The following is a 24,291-nucleotide window of genomic DNA, read 5'->3' on the forward strand; positions in this document are numbered from 1 at the left end:
TCAGCTCAGGTCATGATCTCACAGTCCATGAGTTTGAGCTCACATTGGGCTCTATGTTGACAGCTCAGAGCCTGGAGCCTGCTTTGGATTCTGTGTCTCCCTTTCTCTCTGCCCCTTCCTCACTTGTAATCTCTCTCTCAAAAATAAATAAACATTAAAACATTAAAAAAAAAAGTTTTATTTATTTTGAGAGGGGAGGGGCAGAGAGAGAGGAAAGAGAGAATCCCAAGCAGGCTCCATGCTGTCAACACAGAGCCCAAATCAGGGCCCAATCTCACAGACTGTGAGATCATGACCTGAGCCAAGATCAAGAGTTGGATGCTTAACCAACTGACCCATCCAGGCACCCCTTTTCTTTTTTAATGTAAGCATTTACAGGCATAAATTTCCCCTGAGCACTGCTTTTGCTGTATCTCATCAATTTGGAATGTTGTATGCTTTGGTATGTTGTATTCATTTTTATTAGTTTCTAGGTATTTTCTAATTTCCCTTGTGATTTCCTCTTTGACCCACTGGTTATTTAAGAGTGTGTTAATTTCTACACATTTGTGAATTTTCCAATTTTCCCTCTGTTATTAATTTCTAGCTTCATCCCATTATGGTCAGAGAAGACACTTCATGTGATTTCAATTTTTTAAAATTTATTGAGATTGGTTTTGGGTCCTAATATATAGTCTATCTTGAAAAATGTGTATTCTGCTATTGCTGAAGTGTTCTTTTTTTTTGTTAGTATCACTTTATTTACATATTTGTATTCAGATATTGTTAATATTCACATATTCACAAAACAAGTTACAAACACTTGGAATACTATCACTGACCTGAGGGCCTAAGAAAACAACTTCCTCTAAAAAGACTGATACGGGCACCTCTGGGTAAAAAAAAAAAAAAAAAAAAAGGTGCACTGGGGCACCTGTGTGGTTCAGTTGGTTGAGCGACCAACTTCAGCTCAGGTCATGATCTCGCAGCTTGTGGGTTCAAGCCCTGCATCAGGTTCTGTGCTGAAAGCTTGGAGCCTGGAGCCTGCTTTGGATTCTCTGTCTCCCTCTCTCTCTGTCCCTAACCTACTCACATTCTGTCTCTGTCTCAAAAATAAACAAACATTAAAAAAAAAAATTTTAGGGGCGCCTGGGTGGCGCAGTCGTTGAGCGTCCGACTTCAGCCAGGTCACAATCTCACGGTCCGGGAGTTCGAGCCCCGCGTCGGGCTCTGGGCTGATGGCTCAGAGCCTGGAGCCTGTTTCCGATTCTGTGTCTCCCTCTCTCTCTGCCCCTCCCCCGTTCATGCTCTGTCTCTCTCTGTCTCAAAAATAAATAAACGTTAAAAAAAAAAAAATTAAAAAAAAAATAAAAATAAAAATAAATAAAAATTTGGGGGGGGGGGGCGCCTGGGTGGCTCAGTCGGTTGAGCAGCCAACTTCGGCTCAGGTCACAATCTCACAGTTCGTGAGTTCGAGCCCCGCGTCAGGCTCTGGGCTGATGGCTCAGAGCCTGGAGCCTGCTTCCGATCCTGTGTCTCCCTCTCTCTCTGCCCCTCCCCCATTCATGCTCTCTCTGTCTCAAAAATAAATAAACATTAAAAAAAAATTTTTTTAAATAAATAAATTTTTTTTTAAAAAGGTGCATCCTCCAAAGCAACAAAATTGTTGGAGTATTCTACAGATGTCTGTTAGGTCTAGTTGGTTTATAGTGTTGTTCAAGTACTTTGTATCCTTATGGATCTTCTGTTTAGATGTTTTATCCATTATAGTAGGTAGGGTATTGAAGTCTCCAACTATCATTTCTCCCTTCAACTCTGCCAATGTTTGCTTCATAGATTTTGGGGTTCTACTGTTTGGTGCATATTCATACATATTTTTAAATATATTAAAAAAAACTTTTTTTAACTTTTATGTTTATTTTTGAGAGAGAGAGAGAGAGAGAAACAGAGTGCAAGTGGGGGAGGGACAGAGAGAGAGGAAGACACAGAATCCAAAGCAGACTTCAGGCTCTGAGCTGTCAGCACAGAGCCTGATGTGGGGCTGGAACCCATGAACCGTGAGATCACAACCTGAGCCAAAGTCGGACACTTAACTGACTGAGCCACCCAGGCGCCCCTTAAAATTTTTTTTTTTAATCTTTACTTATTTTTGAGAGAGAGAGAGTGTGTGAGAGGGAGAGGGACAGAGAGAGGGAGACACAGAATCTGAAGCAAGTTCCAGGCTCTGAGCTATCAGCACAGGGCCCAACACAGGGCTTAAACTCACAAACCATGAGATCATGACCTGAGCTGAAGTTGGATGCTTAACTGACTGTGCCACCAGGCGCCCCTATATTTTTAAGTTTATTTATTTTGAAAGAGAGAGCATAATCAGAAAAGGGGCAGAGAAAGAAAGAGAGAGAGAGAGAGAGAGAGAGAGAGAGAGAGAGAATGAATCCCAAGCAGGCTCTGCACTGTGAGCACAGACCCCAACACAGGGTCCAAACCCACCAACTGTAAGATCATGACCTGAGCCAAAATCAAGATTTAGACACTTAACCACTGAGGCACACAGGTGCCCCTTATATGTATTTTTAACAATAATTTTTCTGCTTCATTCTTAATATTTGGTTGAAAACAAAAAAAATTATTGAACATTTTAAAACTACCTCTTCATTTCTTCTAAGTGGCATAATATATAAGATAAAATTTATAATCTCCTTCATAATACAATTTCCTTTCTAAAACACCACAGAAAAATAATTTAGAACTCTAAAGACTTGGATAAAAATGGCGCCTGGGTGGCTCAGTAGGTTAAGCATCCGACTTCAGCTCGGGTCATCATCTCACAGTTCATGAGTTCGAGCCCCACGTTGGGCTCTGTGCTGATAGCTCGGAGCCTAGAGCATGCTTCGGATTCTGTGTCTCCCTCTCTCTCTGCCCCTCCCCTGCTCAAACTCTGTCTCTCTCGTTCAAAAATAAACGTTAAAAAAGAAAGACTTGGATAAAAGTATTTTCTATTACAAATGTCATTTCTGAGGTACCTGGGTGGTTCAGTCAGTTAAGCATCCGACTTTGGCTCAGGTCATGATTTCACAGTTCATGAGTTTGAGCCCCGCGTCAGGCTCTGTGCTGACAGCTCAGAGGTCTGTGCTGACAGCCCAAAGCCTGGAGGCTGCTTCGGATTCTGTGTCTCCCTCTCTCTCTGCTCCTCCCCTGCTCACTCTATGTCTCTCCTTCTCTCAAAAATAAAAAATACAAAATTTTTTTAAAATGTCATTTCTTGTTCATTACATCTAATTAGTAAAATATAGAGCATATCAAGCTACCCACATTTAATGTGAGTTCAATTACTTGAGTCTTGAAATATGTAAGATTAATGTAAACTGTGGTATTTTAGATTGTTAATAAATTCACCTGTTAAAAATTCTCCAAAATACATGACAACTAAAGATACCATATATCCTTAAGGGAGAAAATGACTTAGTAAGTCTAGATATTCTCTCACCTACTCTCAAATATTAAAAAATTCCATTTACATTTACTCAAGCAAACACTATTATTTCTTACAAAGAGAACAACTCTAAAAGACACTAGATGTATTAAATAATACCTCATTTTTTTCTTGCTTAGCTGGTCCTGGATTCTGTGCTCCATTTGCAGGTTCTTTTTCTGAAACTGAACTCTGGCCCAGGACTTCACTGCTTATAGGCCGCTGTGCCTCAACAGGTGTATCACTTCTTCCAGAAAAGTGCAAAAAACAAAAAGGAAGAGGTGGGAGTGAATTTTAATTAAAACAATGACTATTTAATCTAAATGTTTACCAAATGTTCAAAAATAGATTTTTTAATTTTCCTTTCTTAAGTGTATATATGTTGTTTTTTTTTTAAATAGAATATGCCTATAATGGAAGAGCACTGGATTATTAATCCAGGAGGGTAGGGGGGTCCAGTCTAAAACAAGATTTGTGGTCTTTGGAAAATCACTTACATTCTCTGTGGCTCAGCTTCATCTATAAACTGAACTGAATAATAAGCTGGATGACCTAATGCCTAAATTCTCTTTATGAATCTTAATCTGTGATTCTGTTACCCAAACATTAATTTTTCCCCTCCAATATGTTTCAACAAAAATTTAAGAACTATTTATTAAAAGGCTTTCTTTGGTTTATTTGCACTTAACATAAAAGCTAAACATACATGTTTCCAATATTTTTAATGTATACTAGTTAGTGAGCTTAACATCTCTGTCAGGTGGTTCCTAATATTCTTCTGAACACTAGCAATTTCTACTTTTCGTAGTTATTCTGTTCAAAATTTTTAATAACTAACATCATCCAAAGATGATGAATACCTCAGACACTTACACAGATAACCTGTTGGCACAAGGCACCATGGGAACACATACAAAAGTAAAATGACTTCTGCCTTGAAGGAATTTGATTATGAGAGGGTTTCATAATGGCCTCTCCAGGCAGAGTATGTAATACATAACAAATTACAGTTGTAGAGGTCAGGAAGCAGAGCTAAATAGTCATCTTCATAAAGGCACCATTGGTCAGAAGCTTTCTAACTGATAAGTACCTCAACATACATATATACACATGCACCCAGAAGAGGAAGGAGAAAGACTTGGAGAAGTTTTCAGGACCAATCTCTGCTGTAACCTGCTAATGCCCATAAGAAGCCCAATTTTATGCCCACAAGATAGATTTAATAAGAGTTATTAACTATATATAAAATAAAATGACCTTCATAATGTAACATTTAATTTTGCAATCTATACATTTCCATATGTATTGTCTCATTTAACTTGCACAGTAACTTGTGAAATAAGTTGTAACTCTCATTTCACAGATGACGAATAAAGTGATTTTCCTAAAATTGCATAGCCAGTAAATATGCAAAAAATTGAAAAGGATTTCAATCTAGATTGTCAGGTTCCAAATCCAATGCTGATTCATTCCTGAGATGTTTTTAGGTTAGGTTTTTTTTGTTTGTTTTTTGTTTGTTTGTTTGTTTGCCATTTAATTTTGAGACCATTACACTGAATAGCCAAAGCTTATATTTTTTTCAACGGATTTTTCTTCCTTTTTTGTTTGGAGTTTGTTTATGTTTGAGTGAAAAACTATCTTTACAAAACCCACACTCTCTTATAAACCCTTCTTTTGTGTTTTATCTTCTTGTTCACCATAGTAATTCCATCACTGTATCCCCGGAATGCAGCATGACACTAGCACACAGTAGACACTCAAAATATTTTTAAACAAATACTGACTTCAAACGTATATCACCACAAATAAGAGGTTTCTTCAAGTGGCATCTTCAAGATAATTGTGTAATAATCTTACTAATATTTTTAAATTACACCTAAAATATTTTTAAGTTTATTTATTTTGAGACAGAGAGAGGCAGAGGGGGAGAGAGAGAGGCAGACAGGGAGAAAGAAGCAGAAGGGGAGAGAGAAAAAGGCAGAGGGGGAGAGAGAAAGAGAGAGAGAAGGAGAGAGAGAGAAGGAGAGAGAGAGAGAGAGAGAGAGAGAGAGAGAGAGAATGAATATCCCAAGCAGGCTCCACACTATAATAAGCACAGAGCCGGATGCAGGGCTCAAACTCACAAATCGTGAGATCATGACCTGACCCAAAATCAAGAGCTGGGCACTTAACTAACTGAGCCACCCAGGTACCTCACACCTAAGATAATTTTAAAAACAAGATTAAGTTTTTCCAAAGTAAATTTTTATACTTTATCCACAGCACAGTAGCTTACCTATAGCATGCTATTAGCAGCCCTTTTGACATATTGTCTTTACCAGGAGTATGACACTCAGAAGGGGAGAAATCTGTATTTACTAAGCACCATGCACATGCTTGCCACTCTGCTAGGAACTTTATCTCACTTTGCAAGTCAACACCCTATTTTATACAGATGATCACTTAGGCTCAGAGAGACTAAGTAATAAGGGTCCCAAGGTCACACAACTAGTAAATGGCAAAGCTCTTGCTCAAGTCCAAGTCTGACTCCAAAGACCATTCATTATTCCACACTGCTTTGCCTCTTAAGTCTTCCAATTTCACAGGCATGACAGATATTTTCTTGGTTATGCTACTGCTCAGCTAGTAACACATGTATTACTCACATTGTAATATGTCACATTTTACCTCTCTACTTATTCTATAATGGTCTAGTAGCTTAACTCCACTTCTTTCTGTCTTTAGTCATTCCTCAATTTCTACTGTTCCTTTACATAGGCAACAGCACATGGAGAGTCAGAATTGGCTAGATTTTTGTGTCTCTTTTCTTTAGAAAGACCATCCCTTTGTGGGAACGCGAACTGGTACAGCCAGTCTGGGAAACAGTATGGAGGTTCCTCAAAAAACTAAAAATAGAGCTGCCTTACGAGCCAGCAATTGCACTACTAGGTATTTATCCAAGGGATACAGTTGTGCTGTTTCGAAGGGACACATGCACCCCCATGTTGATAGCACCACTATCAACAATAGCCAAAGTATGGAAAGAGCACAAATGTCCATCGATGGATGAATGGATAAAGAAGATGTGGTATATATATATATATATATATATATATACACACACACACACACACACACACACACACACACACACAATGGAGAATAGAATGAAATCTTGCCATTTGCAACTACGTGGATGGAACTAGAGGGTATTATGCTAAGTGAAATTAGTCAGAGAAAGACAAGTATCATATGACTTTACTCGTATGAGGACTTTAAGAGACAAAACAAATGAACATAAGGGAAAGGAAACAAAAATAATATAAAAACAGGGAGGGGGACAAAGCATAAGAGACTCATAAATATGGAGAACAAACAGAGGGTTACTGGAGGGGATGTGGGAAGGGGGATGGGCTAAATGCATAAGGGGCATTAAGGAATCTACTCCTGAAATCATTGTTGCACTATATGCTAATTTGGATGTAAATTAAAAAAAAAAATTAAGAAAAAAAGAAAGACAATCCCTTTGGTGAACAAGTCCAAACATTATACTGACGAAGAAGTTCCAATCATCTTACGTACCCAGAAGAATATCAACAGTTCTCCTCAGAAGAATATCAACAGTCCCTTAGAATTGAAGCCCAACATACCAGACAATGAAAATTTTCTTTTTTTTTTTTTCAACGTTTATTTATTTTTGGGACAGAGAGAGACAGAGCATGAACGGGGGAGGGGCAGAGAGAGAGGGAGACACAGGATCGGAAACAGGCTCCAGGCTCTGAGCCATCAGCCCAGAGCCCGACGCGGGGCTCGAACTCACGGACCGCAAGATCGTGACCTGGCTGAAGTCGGATGCTTAACCGACTGCGCCACCCAGGTGCCCCTGAAAATTTTCTTTAAAGAGATTGGAAAGTCCAAGAAAAGTTTAAGATAGTCTCTACCAATGTTCAAGACTCTATTCCTTTGGGATTTAGATAATAGGATCCTTCGATATTAAGTTATACTCATCCATTTTCATTACTAGATATCATCTCTATCTTTCAAGTAGAGCAATAAGATGACTCTTAAGTCACCCTACGCTTGGGGTGCCTGGGTAGCTCAGTCAGTTAAGCATCCAACTCTTGATTTCAGCTTAGGTCGTGATCTCGTGGTTTATGAGTTTGAGTCCCGTGTCAGGCTCTGTGTGCTGACAGTGCAGAGCCTGCTTTAGATTCTCTTTCTTCCTCTCTCTCTGCCTCTTCCCTACTCATAGTATCATACTTCATAGTATCAACTCTGAGTATAGGAAACCAGCCATATGTCCCAGTGGTTTTCCTAGAAAGTGAGGGAAGAACTTTCTAACTCTTGAAATAAAGAACTGCTAACCAGGAAATTATTATTTCATGCCAAGTTTGAAAGAAAAACTGAGTGCTGGCTTTAACCCTTATTTCCTTCATCTATATTAAGAGTTACCAGAGGGATGCTTGGGTGGCTCAGTCGGTTAAGCATCTGACTCAAGCTCAGGTCATATCTCATAGTTTGTGAGTTTGAGCCCTGCATCGGGCTCTGCACTGACACTGTGGAGCCTGCTTGGGATTCTTTCTCTCTCCCTCTCTCTCTGCCCCTTCCTATTTGCTCTCTCTCAAACTAAATAAATAAACTTAAAAAAAAAAAAAGTTACTAGAAAAAATAATCAGAGTGGAAATAATCAGAGATTTTTACACACACACATTCAATACTATTTAATATTCAGTACTATTCATATAGGAGAAAAAAGTGGAAATAATCTGCTATCCTATGATGAGGAATTAGGTAAAATTATGAAACAGTCATACAGTGGAATACTGCATACATCATTAATCATTTATCCCAATAAATGTTTAAAAATACGAGAAAGTATTCAAGATCAAATTTTAAAAAGCAAATTATGTGAATATATATAGTACATTCCCAATCTTTAAAAATGTATTCATATAAAAGAGACATCATCGAAGTGTGAGATTACATGGGATTTTAATTCTCATATTTATACTCTCCTGCATTTTCCAAAATGTCTTCAATGCACATCCATTGCCTTAATAATAAGCAAAATAATAATACATGATATAAAAATAAAGATTCTCATTGATAATTTTAATTATCAAAATTTATTTTAGAAATGCTTTATAAAGTTTAAGGACTAACTTTCAACTAAAGGGACTTGAACATTAAACACACACACACAATCTCACACTCTGAATAATTTCTAATTTTTATGAGGAAATACTTACCGTTCAGGGGATTCTTCATAAATGCTGTGACATTCTGTATTCTCAAGCATGAGACTTCTACTGAGGTTTTGTACCCCTGGATAATGAAAGTTAGCAAAGGAGTGTGACATTGGAGACGTTTTGTTTCCAAGGTCTGAGATTCTCTTATCATGACTGGTTAGGCCACAAGTGAGGCCATCTAAAGCAGGATTCAGAGAGCGGGTCATATAGGCGTCAGCTGATTGAGGCCTTCTCATTGGAGACGATGGATAGGGAGAAAGTTTGCTGATAAGAGGAGTCAAAAGATCAGCGTATGCAGCTTTTGTAGGTTTCAGAAGTTTGTCAACATGAATATTAAGCATTTTCTGTTCAAAAGCACAAGAGAAGACAGAAGATGGGAGATTCTGAAGCCATGACAATAAACTCAGATCCAAGTCATCACAACCATTACCACATAAAAGGTCAATGCCAAGAAGTACTTCACTTTCTGTAATTTCTTCTCCAGTTGCTTTACTTTGACAAAATTCTACACAGCATTCATAAAGTAGGCCCTTCATTACAAGCTGAAATAAACGATTGTTACTTGCTTTAAACCCAGCCTCACTTAGCTTCCTATCAGCAGGGATGAATTCTGCAACCATGACACAAGCCTCTTCAAAACAGTGAACTCGTGCAGTGCTTGGATTCCAGTCCTTAAATTCAGCATGATTGGTCAGACGAGGCAAAGTCAAAAGCAAACAGAGCTTGCTGTAATCATCTTTAGAAGGACAGTACTCTTCTAGGGCATGCAAACATTGCACAGCTTCTTGCATGGTAAATTCCAGCTGTAAGAAAAATATAAGTGATCACTACAAAGAAAGATGCTGTGAGATATGAAAACAAGAGTATTTTAATCAAATACATTTAATCAAATGTTTTATAAAATATTTTATAAAATGTTTTAAAAAATATTTAATCAAATATTTTATAAGCTTTCATAAACTTTAATTGCAAAAGGATAAACTCTAGTGTCACAGAGTACTCATATAATTTGCAGGCTATGTAACAACTCTAAAGTCAGGAGCTAAAATGTTTTTTCACTATTAAAATAAAAATACGAAATAATTTGGATACTTAGCAAATTAAACTCTTACTATAAGAATAGTGTTCGGGGCACCTGGGTGGCTCAGTCAGTTAAGCATCCAACTTCAACTCAGGTAATGATCTCACAGTTTGTGGGTTCGACCCTGTGTCCCCCAGACCTGGAGCCTGCTTCAGATTCTGTGTCTCCCTTTCTCTCTCTCTGCCCTTCCCCCACTTGTGCTCCCTCTCTCTCTCTCAAAAATAAGTAAACATTAAAAAAAAAAGATATAAAAAAAATAGTGTTCTAGGGATGCCTGGGTGCTGGGTGGCTCAGTCAGTTAAGCACATACTCTCGGTTTCAGCTCAGGTCATGATTTCACAGTTCGTGGGATGGAGCCCTGAGTCAGGCTCCGTGCGGTCAGCGGATTCTCTCTCTCTCTCTCTCTGCCCCTCTTCCACTAGCACTCTTTCTCTCTCAAAATAAATAAGTAAACATTTTTTTAAAATATTGTTCTGGTTCAGGCTTTGGACTATCATTCTCAAATGTATACTTTTTTAAGGTCAAGAATAATTGAGCACTCTAGAAATGAAAACTGAAGCATGCCAATATTCAATGGTTTATGAAGCTTGCTATCACTCCAGCTTACCCAAAAAGCAAAAAAGTCATTCTTAAACTTGCTGTAGGAGAAATTTGTGTGGGGAAAGAAAGCAAACTGTGGGGGGGGGGGGGAGGGGGAACTCTACAGTTTACAGTTAATTTGCTACAAAAATAGTATGTGGGGTGCCTGGGTGACTCAGTCAGTTAAATGTTTGACTCTTTTTTTTTTTTTTAATTTTTTTTTTCAACGTTTATTTTATTTTTGGGACAGAGAGGGACAGAGCATGAACGGGGGAGGGGCAGAGAGAGAGGGAGACACAGAATCGGAAACAGGCTCCAGGCTCTGAGCCATCAGCCCAGAGCCCGACGCGGGGCTCAAACTCATGGACCGTGAGATCGTGACCTGGCTGAAGTCGGACGCTCAACCGACTGCGCCACCCAGGCGCCCTAAATGTTTGACTCTTGATTTTAGCTTAGGTCATGATCTCATGGTCATGAGATTGAGTCCCACGTTGGGCTCCATGACAGGTGTGGAGCCTGCTTAATATTCTCTCTCCGCCCCCATCCTTTGTCCCTCCCTGACTCATGCTCTCTCTCTCTCTCTTTCTCAAAGACAAAAGAAAACAAAACAAACCAAAAAAACCTAGTATGAAGACAGAACAAAGAAAGCTTAGCTGAGAGAAAAATTACAGTAATTTGTATACTGAATATTATCTTAAATCATAAGCTTTTTTTTTTTAATTTTTTTTTCAACGTTTATTTATTTTTGGGACAGAGAGAGACAGAGCATGAGCGGGGGAGGGGCAGAGAGAGAGGGAGACACAGAATGGGAAACAGGCTCCAGGCTCTGAGCCATCAGCCCAGAGCCTGATGCGGGGCTCGAACTCACGGACCGCGAGATCGTGACCTGGCTGAAGTCGAATGCTTAACCGACTGCGCCACCCAGGCGCCCCAAATCATAAGCTTTTAATGATGTAAGGAATCTCAGAGTTTATGGACTTCACCTTTCTTTAGCTTACATATGGGAAAAGTTAGGGAGATTTAACTAAAGTAATTCAGTTGGTTAATGACAAAGACAAAGTAAAAATTAAGTCTTTTGACTTACAGTGTTCTTTTCAAATTTAAGCGTCACTGTGGGGGCAACTGGGTGACTCAGTGGGTTAAGCATCCGACTTCAGCTCAGGTCATGACCTAACAGCTGGAGTTTGAGCCCTGCATCAGGCTCTGTGCTGACAGCTCAGAGCGTGGAGCCTGTTTCAGATTTCTGTGTGTGTCTCTCTCTCCCCCCGCCCCCACTCATGTTCTGTCACTCTCTCTCAAAAATAAATAAACATTAATAAATTTCAAAAATTAATAAATAAAATAATCATTACTGTCTGGCAAACATTTCTCTTACTATATATGAAAGTTCTTTGTAATATCTTTGTAATATCTTTTGTAATTGTAATATCTTTTGAGTTTATTTCAATGAACACTTACTTACTGGCACTTAATAAGTTTCCTTGGTTTGGGATATAACAATACTATAATTAAAACTTTAAAAATAACTCTCTAATCAAAAAAACCCTTAGTATCTTTAGATTTGAATTGTCATAAAGACACACATTTTATCAAAAACCACCTCTGTTGTTATACTGATCATTGGGGTATTGTATGTAAGCGATTAATCACTGGATTCTATACCTGAAACTAATATTACACTGTAAGTTAACTAACTGGAATTTAAATAAAAACTTGGAGGGAAAAAAAACACCTCCGGATCAATGTAAATACTGAAAAAACAAAACGAGGAAGTAAACATAATCCACTTCTGGAATAAAAAAAGAAGCAATGATGTAGAATCTTCAAGTCAAACATCTACTGTAATCTAAATCACCTTAAACAGGAAAAGCACACACTCTCCAACCAGCCAGCCATTCATTTATCGTCTGTGTCTAAATCTTGGAACAAGTTCAAAAGCATTATAGATTGAAAGTACTCCAGCTGCAAAAGAGTAGATCTTATTCCATCCCAGCTCATAAAAACTTTGAAAACTCATGATACTAATCTTTTGTTTTAGTAAATAAAATACTTATGACTGAAACAAGACTATAGCGCAAACCTTCAGGAATAAAAATCTTACATGCTGGGGCTCATCTTCTGCTGACATTGCATTATTAACACACAAGGCTTCTAAAAACTTCTGCTTCAGGATAATATAACGAAACCTGTGAAAAATAAAATACAAAACATTAAAATGATTAAAAAGCCGAGTTACGACAAAGTCAAAGATTAGAAATGAAACCCAGGTTCTTAGAGCAAAACAGACCAAGTTTGTCTTAAAGGGCTAATTATTCCTCTAAAAAAAGATTTTTAAGAAAGATTAATTTTCCAATGTCTCATAAATCAAATGCCCTTATAAGTTACTATAACCACCTTTGCTTTCAAAAAATTATTTTTTTAATGTTTATTTTTGAGAGAGCAAGTGTGTGTACACACACACACACACACACACACACACACGTACACAGGCAAGCTGGGGAGGGACAGAGAGAGAGGAGGACAGAGGATCCAAAGTGGAGTCTGTGCTGACAGCAGAGAACTCAAGGTGGGGCTTGAACTAACAAATCATGACCTGAGCCGAAGTTGGATGCATAATGAACTGAGCCACCCAGATGGCCCTGCTTTCAAAAAATTCTTAAAATTTGGGGCACTTGGAGCATCTGACTCTTGATTTCGGCCTAGGTCCTGATCTCGCAGTTCATGAGTCTGAGTTCTATGTCAGGCTCCGCACTGACAGTGCGGAGACTGCTTGGGATTCTCTCTCTCCCTCTGCCCCTCCCCTGCTCTCTCTCTCTCAAAAATAAATAAACTTTTAAAAAATTCTTAAAATTCTTAAATTACTATTTTTTTTAAATTTTGTTTTAACATGTGTTCATTTTTTTGAGAGATGGAGACAGAGCATGAGTGGGGGAGAGGCAGAGAGAGAGGGAGACAGAATCTGGAGCAGGCTCCAGGCTCTGAGCTGTCAGCACAGAGCCCAATGTGGGACTCGAACCCACAGACTGCAAGATGACCTAAGCTGAAGCTTAACCAACTGAGTCACCCAGGCGCCCCAAAATTCTTAAAATTCTTAAAAGCTTATCACATTGGAGCCACAATTAAAATAATTTCAGTAAGTAAATACAATTTAGTACTCGAAGGATTTCTATTTCCAATATTAATTCTAACCAAAAGCCAAGTTTTATGAAAGATGAAAATTATAATCTAATATGAAATCAAAATCCTTTACATTCAAAATGTCTTGTTTTATTATGTTTTGTTTTATTATTTTGCATTTTATTCAAAATATGTCCTTTTTTCTTTTCGAACATGAGAAAAGTCTAATAAAAATCAGGCTGAAAGAGTAGGAAGAAATGAACATTTCTGAAGTCTTAAAATAATCATAAACTTTAAAGCTTTTTAACAGAGATTTTTCAGGGAGAGGTCTACTTGACTTGCCTAAGAATAAAAAATTCTGGATGCTTTAAGCACCTTAAAGAAAAATTATTTTTAAGGACTGAAAGAAAATGAAACTTTAGTCATTCTTTCAACCATTGTTACAGTAGCAAATGTATGTCCAATAAAGCAAAATACTTGCCTTCAAAAAGAGGGTCATCTAATAAGTTGTATGAAATATGTACACTGTTTCAGCAAAGTCTCAAAGGAATGTGAAAACAATTCTATCAGAAGGGGTGGAAAGTATAAGGCAAGTTTTATAAGAGCTGACTCTCAGAAGATGATCAGGTGTGTGCTGTATAATGGTAGGAGATGGTGAAAGGAATACTATTCCAATAAATGAAGAATGTGCAAAAGCAAACAGGTATCAAATAGCACCAGTGGTATGAACAGATGATCAAAAAACAATATAAGGTTGTACTTCCATTGATGGTAGAGTCACTTGTTATCTGGCTAACCTTTCTACACATAAAATGATAAACCGTAGATAAAATTTTAAAAGTAACTATTTGAAAGTAATGAAGAACAACAAAAAGCTGGTACAACTAGACGGAAGTCAATCTTTGGCGACGGGGGTGGGGGGGGGGAGGTTTGCGGGGGTGGGGGGGTGGGGGCAGGGATAAAAAACCTTTGGAGTGAGATTCAAGGGTATAAGGTCTTCCAGCTGGGGGCACTCTCCAGTCAACACAATGTGAGCTAAAACTCAAGTAGAAAGCTACAGTTTCACTTTCTTAAAAAGTCAGCAAAAAGTTTGGTACTGCAAGAGTAGCTGAAAAGCAGGAGGACATCCAAACACAAAGGAAGCCATAATGAAAAATACACCAAAATCTACTGTACAAACTCAGATAAAATCTTTGGCAGTCCCTGAAAATGTGAAGATGCAAGGGAGACTCCAAGGAGTCCAGGGAAAGCAACAGATGGAAGGCTAATTAACTGACAAAGATCTCAGCTGGCATCCACTAAGTGGGAGTGTAACCAAGTTAACTACCTCATGAACAAAAGTCAACACTTTTCAAAGGCAGATAACAGAATCCAGAGCCTCAGCAATGAATCCACAATGTGCAGAATACACTAAAAAAATTTTTTTAATGTTTATTTATTATTTTTAAGAGAGAGACAGAGTGCAAGCGGGGACAGGGCAGAGAAAGAGGGAGACACAGCATCCAAAGCAGGCTCCAGGCTCCGAGCTGTCAGCACAAAGCCCAATGCAAGGCTCAAATTCATGAACTGTGAGATCATGACTTAAGCCGAAGTCAGACACTCAACCTACTGAACCACCCAGGTGCCCCATATTTTAAAAGTGACTAGATATGTTTAAAAAAATAAAAGGGCACCTGGGTGTCTCACTCAGTTGAGTGTCCAACTTCGGCTTAAGTCTGTGAGTTCAAGCTCCGCGTCGGGCTCTGTGCTTACAGCTCAGAGCCTGGAACCTGCTTCAGAGTCTGTGTCTCCCTCACAATCCACACACAAAAATAGTTTTAAAAAAATGAATAGCACCTCAGTCCTGTGGGACAATATCAGTTATCTAATACTGCATAGAGTCCCAGAAGGAGAAGAGAAAAGGGCTAAAAAAAATATTTGAAGAAGTAATGGCCAAAAACTTCCCAAATTTGATGAAAAATATAAACTTACAGATCCAAAAAGTACAGCAAACCTGAAGCAGGAAAAATACAAAGAAACCACACTTAAGCACATCATAATCAAACTGCTAAAAGCAAATGATAAAATCTTGTTGCCAGAGGCAGGAGTTGGAAGGGTAGGCAGATTGGGTAAAGTGGGTCCCAAGATATAAACTTCCAGTTATAAAGTAAGTCATGGAAACGTAATGTACAGCATGGTGTACATTATATAGTTAATAATACTGTTTTGCACATGTGAAAATTGCTAAGAGAGACCTTAAAATTTGTCATCACAAGGGGCGCCTGGGTGGCTCAGTCGGTCACGCGTTCCGACTTCGGCTCAGGTCATGATCTCGTGGTCCGTGAGTTCGAGCCCCGCGTCGGGCTTTGTGCTGACAGCTCAGAGCCTGGAGCCTGTTTCAGATCCTCTGTCTCCCTCTTTCTCTGACCCTCCCCCGTTCATGCTCTGTCTCTCTCTGTCTCAAAAATAAAAATGTTTAAAAAAAATTAAAAAAAACAAAAACTGTCATCACAAAAAAGTGTTTATAACTATGTATGGGGATGAACGTTAACTAGACTTACTGTGATCACAATTTTACAATATATACAAATATCCAATCCCTGTATTGTACATCTGAAACTAATATAATGTTATTTATATGTTAAATATACCTCAATAGTGGCGCCTGGGTGGTTCAGTCGGTTAAGTGTCCAAATTTGGCTCAGGTCATGACCTCGCAGTCTGTGAATTCAAGCCCCACATCCGGCTCTGAGCTGACAGCTCAGAGCCTGGAGCCTGCTTCAGATTCTGTGTCTCCCTCTCTCTCTCTGCCCCTCCCCCACTCATGCTCTGTCTCTCTCTCTCAAAAATAAATCAACATTGAAAAAAATATATATACAGGGGCACCTGGGTGGCTCTGTTGGTTAAGTGCCAACTTCAGCTCAGGGTATGATCTCACAGTTCATGAGTTTGTGCTATCAGCACAGAGCCTGGAGTCTGCTTTGGATCCTGTGTCTCCTCTCTCTGCCCCTCCCCCCACTCACGCACTGTCTCTCTCTCTCAAAAATAAAAAAAAAGAACATAAAAAAAATACACACACACACACACACACACACACACACACACACATATATACACCTCAATAAAAAAAAAAAGATCTTGAAGGCAACTAAAAAAGAAAACAAAAACAACAACAACAACAACAACCACCACAACCATACAAGAGAATCCGGACACAAACACAGCTAAGTGTTCATCAGAAAATAATGGAGGCGAGGAGACAATAGAATGACATCTTTCAAATCTTCATATTATTGGGGCATATGGGTGGCTCACTTGCTTGAGCTCTGTTGGGACTCTTGTATCAGCTCAGGTTGTGATCTCTCAATTATGATATGGGAGCCTACTTGGGAGTCTCCTCTCCCTCTCTCGCTCTGCCCCTCCCCAGCTCATGCTCTCTTTCTCAAAATAAATAAATTATGAAGAAACAACTGTCTCAGATATGGCCCTTGTGACTTTTTGTATACACTGTCAAAAAAGGTAGGTTTATAAATCAGATTTTCAACCAACTGAAGTACATACAACTTGTCCTCTAGAAGTGCTCCAACTCAATGGTATTGAGTATACTATTTTCTAGGAAAGCTAACAGTCTTGTTTTTAAATTTTTGTTTATTATTTTGTTTTGCTATGCCTATACCAGTGATAAGACAATAAAAAATTTTGATGAAATCTTACCTTTTTTTGTCGAATTTTTCCATACATTCTAGAGGCTGTATAAACTGAAGAACTTCATCCCATTGACCATCAAGGATTAGCTGCCTATAGAAAGAAAAACATATGCATGTTATCAAATTTGGGTTATACTAATTAAAAGCAGAATAAATAAGAATGAATAAAAGCAGAATAAATGATAAGAATAAATGATAAGCAGAATAAATGAAGCATTAAAACTTCAGTCTGAAGTCTGTAATGAGGTTAACATCCTCAACCACTATACTAAAATAAATTTTTCACAACTTATTTGTAACAACATATCCTATATGAGAAGAATTTGTGAATCTGCATCCACTTCTCATTCTAATATATATGTGGGTTTTTGTTCACCTATATAAAAACACTGGGCTAAGTCTAAATGTTCCTTTATTTTCCTACTCATCTTACAGTTTTAAAGCTCTTCTGTATTATTTAGGGGCCAATGTATGGCTATATTTCAGACTCACCAAATCAGAGGTTCTTAATTGGGGGTGATTTTGTCCCCAAGACATCTGGCAATGTTTGGAGACATTTTGGTTGTCACAATTTGGGGTGCTACTGACATCAACTGAGTATAGGTCAGAGATGTTGCTAAACATCCTACAATGCACAGGAAAACCCCCACAACCCCAAAGAACAAAGAATTATCTGGCCCAAAATGTTACTATTGCTGAGGTTGAGAAATCCTGCTCTCAACTGTGATTTCTACATCTTTCAGGCATATAACACTAAAATGTATACTCTGAGAATAAAAACGGCAAGGAATAAGATCAGGTTTCATTCCACTTTAGTGGTCTATGGGAATTTCCAAAAGTTATAAGGCATTCTTACTGCTGTTCTTCTTTTATAATAGCAATTTCCCTACTTCTGGATTTTTAGAACAATATAATTTAAAAAAGGGATGGGCAGGAGGATCTAAATAAGATTGCCAACTTTTAAGCCTGCAAATAAGGAATATTAGTAAGAAGCAATCATAATATATCATAATCATTTTACAAAGAGGCATTTTAATATTTAAAAAGAAAGGGCAGAATTTCAAAGGTTAGTCCTTTAAGATGAATACATTTAGTTTAATGAAAAACTTAACTATTCTACAATTATTTGCATTTTACCTCAGACCAGTAAAACTTCATCAGAAACCCAGCTGATTCTTGGAGGGGGGATATTTGAGAGCCACTGCTAAATTCCAGGAGTAGCAATGCTTGAAAGACAGGGCCGGAACGGCCTCAGTATTGGTTCCTGAGAATATTGACTAAGCTCCCCAGCGCTAAATGACATTCATAACACCAAATACAAGGAAGTTCAAGGAATTTAAATAAACTCTTAATACATTGAAGTTTTTTTTTTTTTAAGTTCCTTTTTCGTGACTTAGGAATGCTTCATTTTTTAAAGCTTTCCAAGTCACAAAATGCCACATGTCCAAGAATCTGTACTCTTCATCAAGGATATTCAGTATCACATAAGCAGAGAGTGCATTTCTGTCTGGAAATCTGGGTTTTCTTTTTCCATCTAATTCAAGTTAGGATATATTTAGCTTCCCATTTGGCAAATATGTTAATTCTCTTTTGCTCTGCAATTCCAAGAATCTTGTTCTAAGGAAATAATTCAAGATACAGAAAAAGTCCTATGTATAAAAGATGTTCAATAGAGCATTTATTTAAGATAAATTGGAAATAATTTGTTTAAAATTGGGGAACCATTAGGAAATCAATTAAATCAAAAAATTTTAAGTATAAATTTGTAATAACACAGAGAATCCTTATAATGTTAATGGATAAAGAAGGATACTAAGTTATCCTTCTAATAGAATGTAACAGAATTGCTTTTTTTTTTTTTTTTAATATGCACAGAAAATCATCAGCATGTAGTGTGTCTGGGTGACGGGTATTTTTCTCTTTTCCTTTTCTATATTTTCTATAATGAATATATCTATATTCATTTCTATGGCCAAAAAGATGGTATTTCAGAATTTTTTTTTATCCTTCTGGAGTCTCTTATTTTTTAAATCAAGAATTTTTCATGATGATGCCACAACCACAATGGAGTTGTGACTCTTGTTTTTTTAATGGACTTCTTGATCTTACTATTGAAAAGATTCTATAGAAAACATGACTTTGTAAATGTTCTATTATAAAAACAAACATTATTTTTACAAATTATATGGCCTTTTCACGATTATAAATATCCCACCTGAAATACACATATTATTTCATTAATACTTAACACTTCTGTGAAGGAGCTACAAACCTTATAAAACTAATGAAATCATACCTCAGAAAAAGCATATCATCTGAAAATAAGCCGTTTATGACTCCACTTTCCTTCTCGAGGGCTAACATGCTAATGTGAAGTTTCTTTGAATTCAAGAAGTCTAAAATTAGTTTAATAATTTCAACCTCTTTTACATTCACTGTTTCTTCAGCCGTCATGTTGATAGCCTAAATATTAAACAGAACAAAAACAAAAATTAGTCCTATTATTTTATTTCTAAGTGTTATTAACTGTCTGGAAACTATACATAATAGGTTTCTTGGAAATATTTAGTATAGGTATTTTGAAATTAACTTAATATTTATCAAAACCAGTCATTCTTTAAGGTGGAATAAAGGTTATGGCTATAATTTTTTTAAGCCCTTATCTTTGAGAGATACACACTGTAATAATACAAATTAAATGATATAAAGTCTGTGACTTGTTTCAAATAATACAAGAGGGGACTGGAAGAGGTAAAGATGAAACAAGAATAATGACTATTGAAATGGGTAATGGGTAAATGGAGGGAGATTCACTTATATTTGCTATGGTCTGAACATTTGTGTCCTCCCAAAATTAATCTGTTGAAATCCTAATCTTCATATTGACAGAATTAGGAGGTGGAGCCTTTGAGAGGTGATTAGATCTTGAAGGCTCTGTCCTTCACGGGATTAGTGTCCTTCAAGAGGCCCCAGAAAGACAGCTCAACCCTTCTACCTTGTAAGAATACATTGAGAAGTCAGTAGTCTGCAACCAGAAAGAGAGTCCTCATCAGAACCTGATCATGTGAACATTCTGATCTTAGATTTCCAGCTTCCAAAGCTGTGAGCAATAAATTTCTGCTATTTATAAGCCACCCCGTCTATGGTATTCTGTTACAGCAACCCAAATGGACTGAGACAATATTATTCTATCTATTCTTACACATTTTTAAAATCTGTCATAAAAAAGAACATTTTAAAAGTCATTAATAACCATGTTTAGCCATGTCCTAAATACCTTGCCGTAGGCATACACTCATTCAATAAGCAGCTTTTTCTCTGTGATAGGCACTGTTCTACTTAGGAGACACTGGCCTTGTCCTTAAGAAGCTTATAGTCTATAGCAACACAAACTATTATATCTTGTACTTTGGAGTCAAACAAAACAAGGCTGATTAAAAAGTACAACTTTAACTCATATCAACCTAAACATGAACAAAGATATTTCAATTCTCTACAATCTCTTCTAACTTTTACCTAAAAGTTTGCAGTGATACAATTGAGCACATAGGTTATGAATTCATAAAGATTTAGAACTAGGAGGAATTCTGAAGATCATTTCACAGATGAGATCACACAAGTTAAATGGCCTAAGCTGTTGGAATTTTCAAATGTTAAGGCTAACTGCAGTACAAAAGACTACCATGATAAAGGGACTAGCTGCAAAGACACATCATCACGCATCATCAATGAAGCAGACTATTGTAAGCACATCTTTCTCACAGGACCAACTAACTTTAACCAAGTTCACAGAAACAAACACACATATGTATGCAAACGTGTTAATTTTTTTCCAATTTGTTTATTATCTTGTCAATTTCTTTCTTTATAATGAGAAGTGTAAATGTCCAGCAGACTATAATGCTCATATCAGATGAGTAGATTTTATCTTTTAGGTAGAGAAGGTGGCAGGGTAAACAAGGGACAGAACATGGGAAGATATCATATGACTCAAATATTTAATGACATCAAATTAAGCTAATCTCCTACATCAGGCTAATCTCCTACATCCATCACCACAATAAGGACATGCTTGCCTCAAGAAACAAACAGATCACCAATCTCTCTCTCAAAAGGGCAGCTGATCAGTCTGCATGCTTTGGGTTTCTCTTTGCTCTCTTTTGAGCTGACCATCCTCCTGTTCACAGACTTTGTCCAAAAAAGGATACAGTAAAATTAGTGATATTTCTGCTCATTAAATTTTAATTACATTTCAGAGGTGCCTAAGATTACTCCTAGAGCACAAGGGTTAGTGGTTTTAGCATTCCCCAAATCTTCATATAATTTTTACTAGCAAAAGAATGGCTTTTATTAATTTAATTATCAGAAAAAAAATTGCCCCCTCCATCTTTTAATTTTTTAGTGGGTATTTCACTTATATCACTATGCACCAACCATACAACTTGGTGCAGAATTGAGATGCAATTTTCTATTGTTGTTGAATATACCCAATGATATCGAACATTTTATAGGCCTCAATTTATTTTACATTCAGCCTCAATATGGGAGAACTCTAGAGTTACTATGAATTTCACGTTATGGGGTGCCTGGGTAGCTTAGTCAGTTAAGCACCTGACTCTTGATTTTGGCTCAGGTCATGATCTCTCAGTTGGTGAGATTGAGCCCCACATCGGGCTCTGCGCTGACAGTGCGGAACCTGCTTGGGATTTTCTCTCTCCCTCTCTCTCTGCTCCTCCCCAAATTGTGCTCATGCGCACTCTCTCTCAAAATCAATAAATGAACATTAAAGAAATAAAATAAATCATAACTACAAGTTCAATGCCACCATCATTTCTGATTAATAAAGTCTAAGAGAAGAAATAAATTCTTACAAATACATATTTTTATACTGACTTTACATTTAAACTTTGAATAAATACAAAAAATGTATACTAATTAACGGAGAATTGTTCAGGGTTTTTAAAAGACAAGCTTTAATTCTATACTGTGAAATTCCTAGCAGAAAAGTATACTATTTTAACCACTCAACCCAGAATTTTAATTCTTATAAGATTCACTGTTGCTAAATAGCATATATAACATAGGCACATGCTTAATGACTGTATCTTCGTTATTCTTTTCTAACCACTCTGTGTTACTGAAACGTTTGTAGAGGCTCCCCAAATCCCAGCTATATAATTTAGAAATTAAATACATTATTATAAATATAACTTTTAAAGATAACACATAAAAACATAATTCACATTCTTAATCTCCTTAAGCTATTAATCACTACCAAGCAGAATTTTTCTCTAATTCAGAAGAGTAGAATTCAATAATAAATGTTTCATCTTCCCTTCTCAGGGAAGATATAAAACAGTAAGAGTTAACTAGCTTAGAAACAACTAAAATTATCTTTTAAATGAGATGTACAGTACATAAGTGTACAATAAAGTTTACTTGAATTAACTTAAGGTGCAAAAATCAATGAAGAAATGCCTCTTAAAAGGTACGGAGTAGATGATTTTGTTTGCAACTATTCTAAAAATCATTCAAAAGGACAGAACTCTGGCCCTTTAACCTATTTAAGCCAAAGTCAGCTCTGACAATACTGTAGGTTAGATATGACAGCGCATGGTGCATGTGAACAATTACTCACCAGGCAGAATTTATGTAGAGCCAACAATAAAGTGTATTCTGCTGAAAACTGAAAACAAAATGAAAAAAAAAATCAGAATGTTTCTGTATTTCCATAATAAATGACACACTTACCTATAAAAAAAAATCACAAAAACATCTCTATGTATTTTAAAAAAATAAGTTTTTACTTGGGGAGTCTAGGTGGCTCAGTTAAGTGTCCAACTCTTGGTTTGGGCTCAGGTCATGATCTCACAGTTTGTGAGTTTGAGCCCCACATCTGGCTCCATGCTACTGGTGCAGAGACTGCTTTGGATTCTCTCTTTCTGCCCCTCTCTTGTGCGCTGTCTCTCAAAATAAATAAATAAACTTAAAAAAAAAAAAGAACTTTTTACTTATATCCAATCCTGGACTAGGTAAGATAAAGAAATGTTTTCTTTAATAATAAGTATATCTGGACACCAGCAGGAAGGTAGTTAATATTTTAGTACTTAGATACAATTAATATCTACAGAAACTAAATTCCAGATGCTGTCTCTATACTCATACTGATTCCTATCTTAGTCAAACAAGATTAGAAGACTATATTAAGGGGCAAGAAATAAAATTATTTTTAGAAATCTAATATTAAAGATAAAATGTTAACAAGAAAAAAAAAACAATGTCAACAGAAATATATTGACCTCTATGTATATTTCTATACATGGATATGGAAAAAGTTTTATGAAAAAAATATCAGTGGTAGCTTTCTAATCAAATATAAATAGATAGGATTTAAATGTTCCTTTGCAATGAGGAACATTTGAAATGTTTCTTTACTCACTTGTAATACAGATTAGGAAGGAAGAAAAATGCACAAAACTAAGAATGACTCACAAGTACAAGATTGAGGGAATCAAGGTACAGCCATTATAAATTTTATAGTCAAGAAAAGAATGCTGAAGAAAAGTTCCATTAATCTCCAACTCCATCCCACACAATAAAAAACTACCCTCTTTAATCTTCCAAGTATTACAGAGCATGTAACAATGAATTACATTGCCTTAAGATTCCTGTTTACAGACAAAAATGCAGATAAGAAAATGAAGTACATGAACCCTTTTAATACCAAACTGTAACACCTTTTAATACCAAACTGTAACATAAAACTACTGCACCTTTTCCTTTAAAAAATAGAGCAATAAATTTAATAAAATAGCATTCTAAAAACTTACGTTGCTGCCAGGTCAGTTAACTGTAAATGTCTGGTCCTTCAGAATTATAAATGTGATGTTGCAAGTCACTTAACCTCTATGGGCCTCAATTCTTCGTACATAGAAAAAGAGGGTTGGGGCACCTGGGTGGCTCAATGAGTTAAGCATCCAGCTTCAGCTCAGGTCATGATCTCGCAGCTCATGGGTTCAAGCTGCTCATCAGGCTCCACACTAACAGTGCAGAGCCTACTTGCGGTTCTCTCTCTCCCTCTCTCCCTGCCTCTCTCTCTCTCTCTCTCAAAATAAATAATCTTTAAAAATAGGGGCGCCTGGATGGCTC

The 24,291-nt window shown here is 37.0% G+C and overlaps 1 protein-coding gene across 13 annotated transcripts in view; it reads right to left on the reverse strand.

Moving 5' to 3' along the window:
- WDR47 (WD repeat domain 47) overlaps positions 1–24,291 on the reverse strand; it is a 70,760-nt gene that overhangs the window by 32,720 nt on the left and 13,749 nt on the right. For 2 of the 13 annotated variants that reach the window (XM_043575742.1, XM_043575744.1), the window contains exons 2-7: positions 22,781–22,828; positions 19,439–19,605; positions 17,150–17,233; positions 12,420–12,525; positions 8,680–9,482; positions 3,572–3,695 (exon numbers count right to left, since the gene is read on the reverse strand). In XM_043575742.1, the coding sequence (XP_043431677.1) occupies positions 3,572–3,695; positions 8,680–9,482; positions 12,420–12,525; positions 17,150–17,233; positions 19,439–19,596 (1,275 nt within the window). In that variant the 5' untranslated portion in view covers positions 19,597–19,605; positions 22,781–22,828. Of the gene's footprint in view, positions 1–3,571; positions 3,699–8,679; positions 9,483–11,423; positions 11,515–12,419; positions 12,526–17,149; positions 17,234–19,438; positions 19,606–22,780; positions 22,829–24,291 lie in introns of those variants that run through there. The other 11 variants (XM_043575740.1, XM_043575743.1, XM_043575747.1 and 8 more) reach the window with 7 other exon arrangements.

The sequence above is a fragment of the Prionailurus bengalensis genome, chromosome C1, assembly GCF_016509475.1.
Source record: "Prionailurus bengalensis isolate Pbe53 chromosome C1, Fcat_Pben_1.1_paternal_pri, whole genome shotgun sequence".
In the NCBI taxonomy this organism is placed as follows: Eukaryota; Metazoa; Chordata; class Mammalia; order Carnivora; family Felidae; genus Prionailurus; species Prionailurus bengalensis.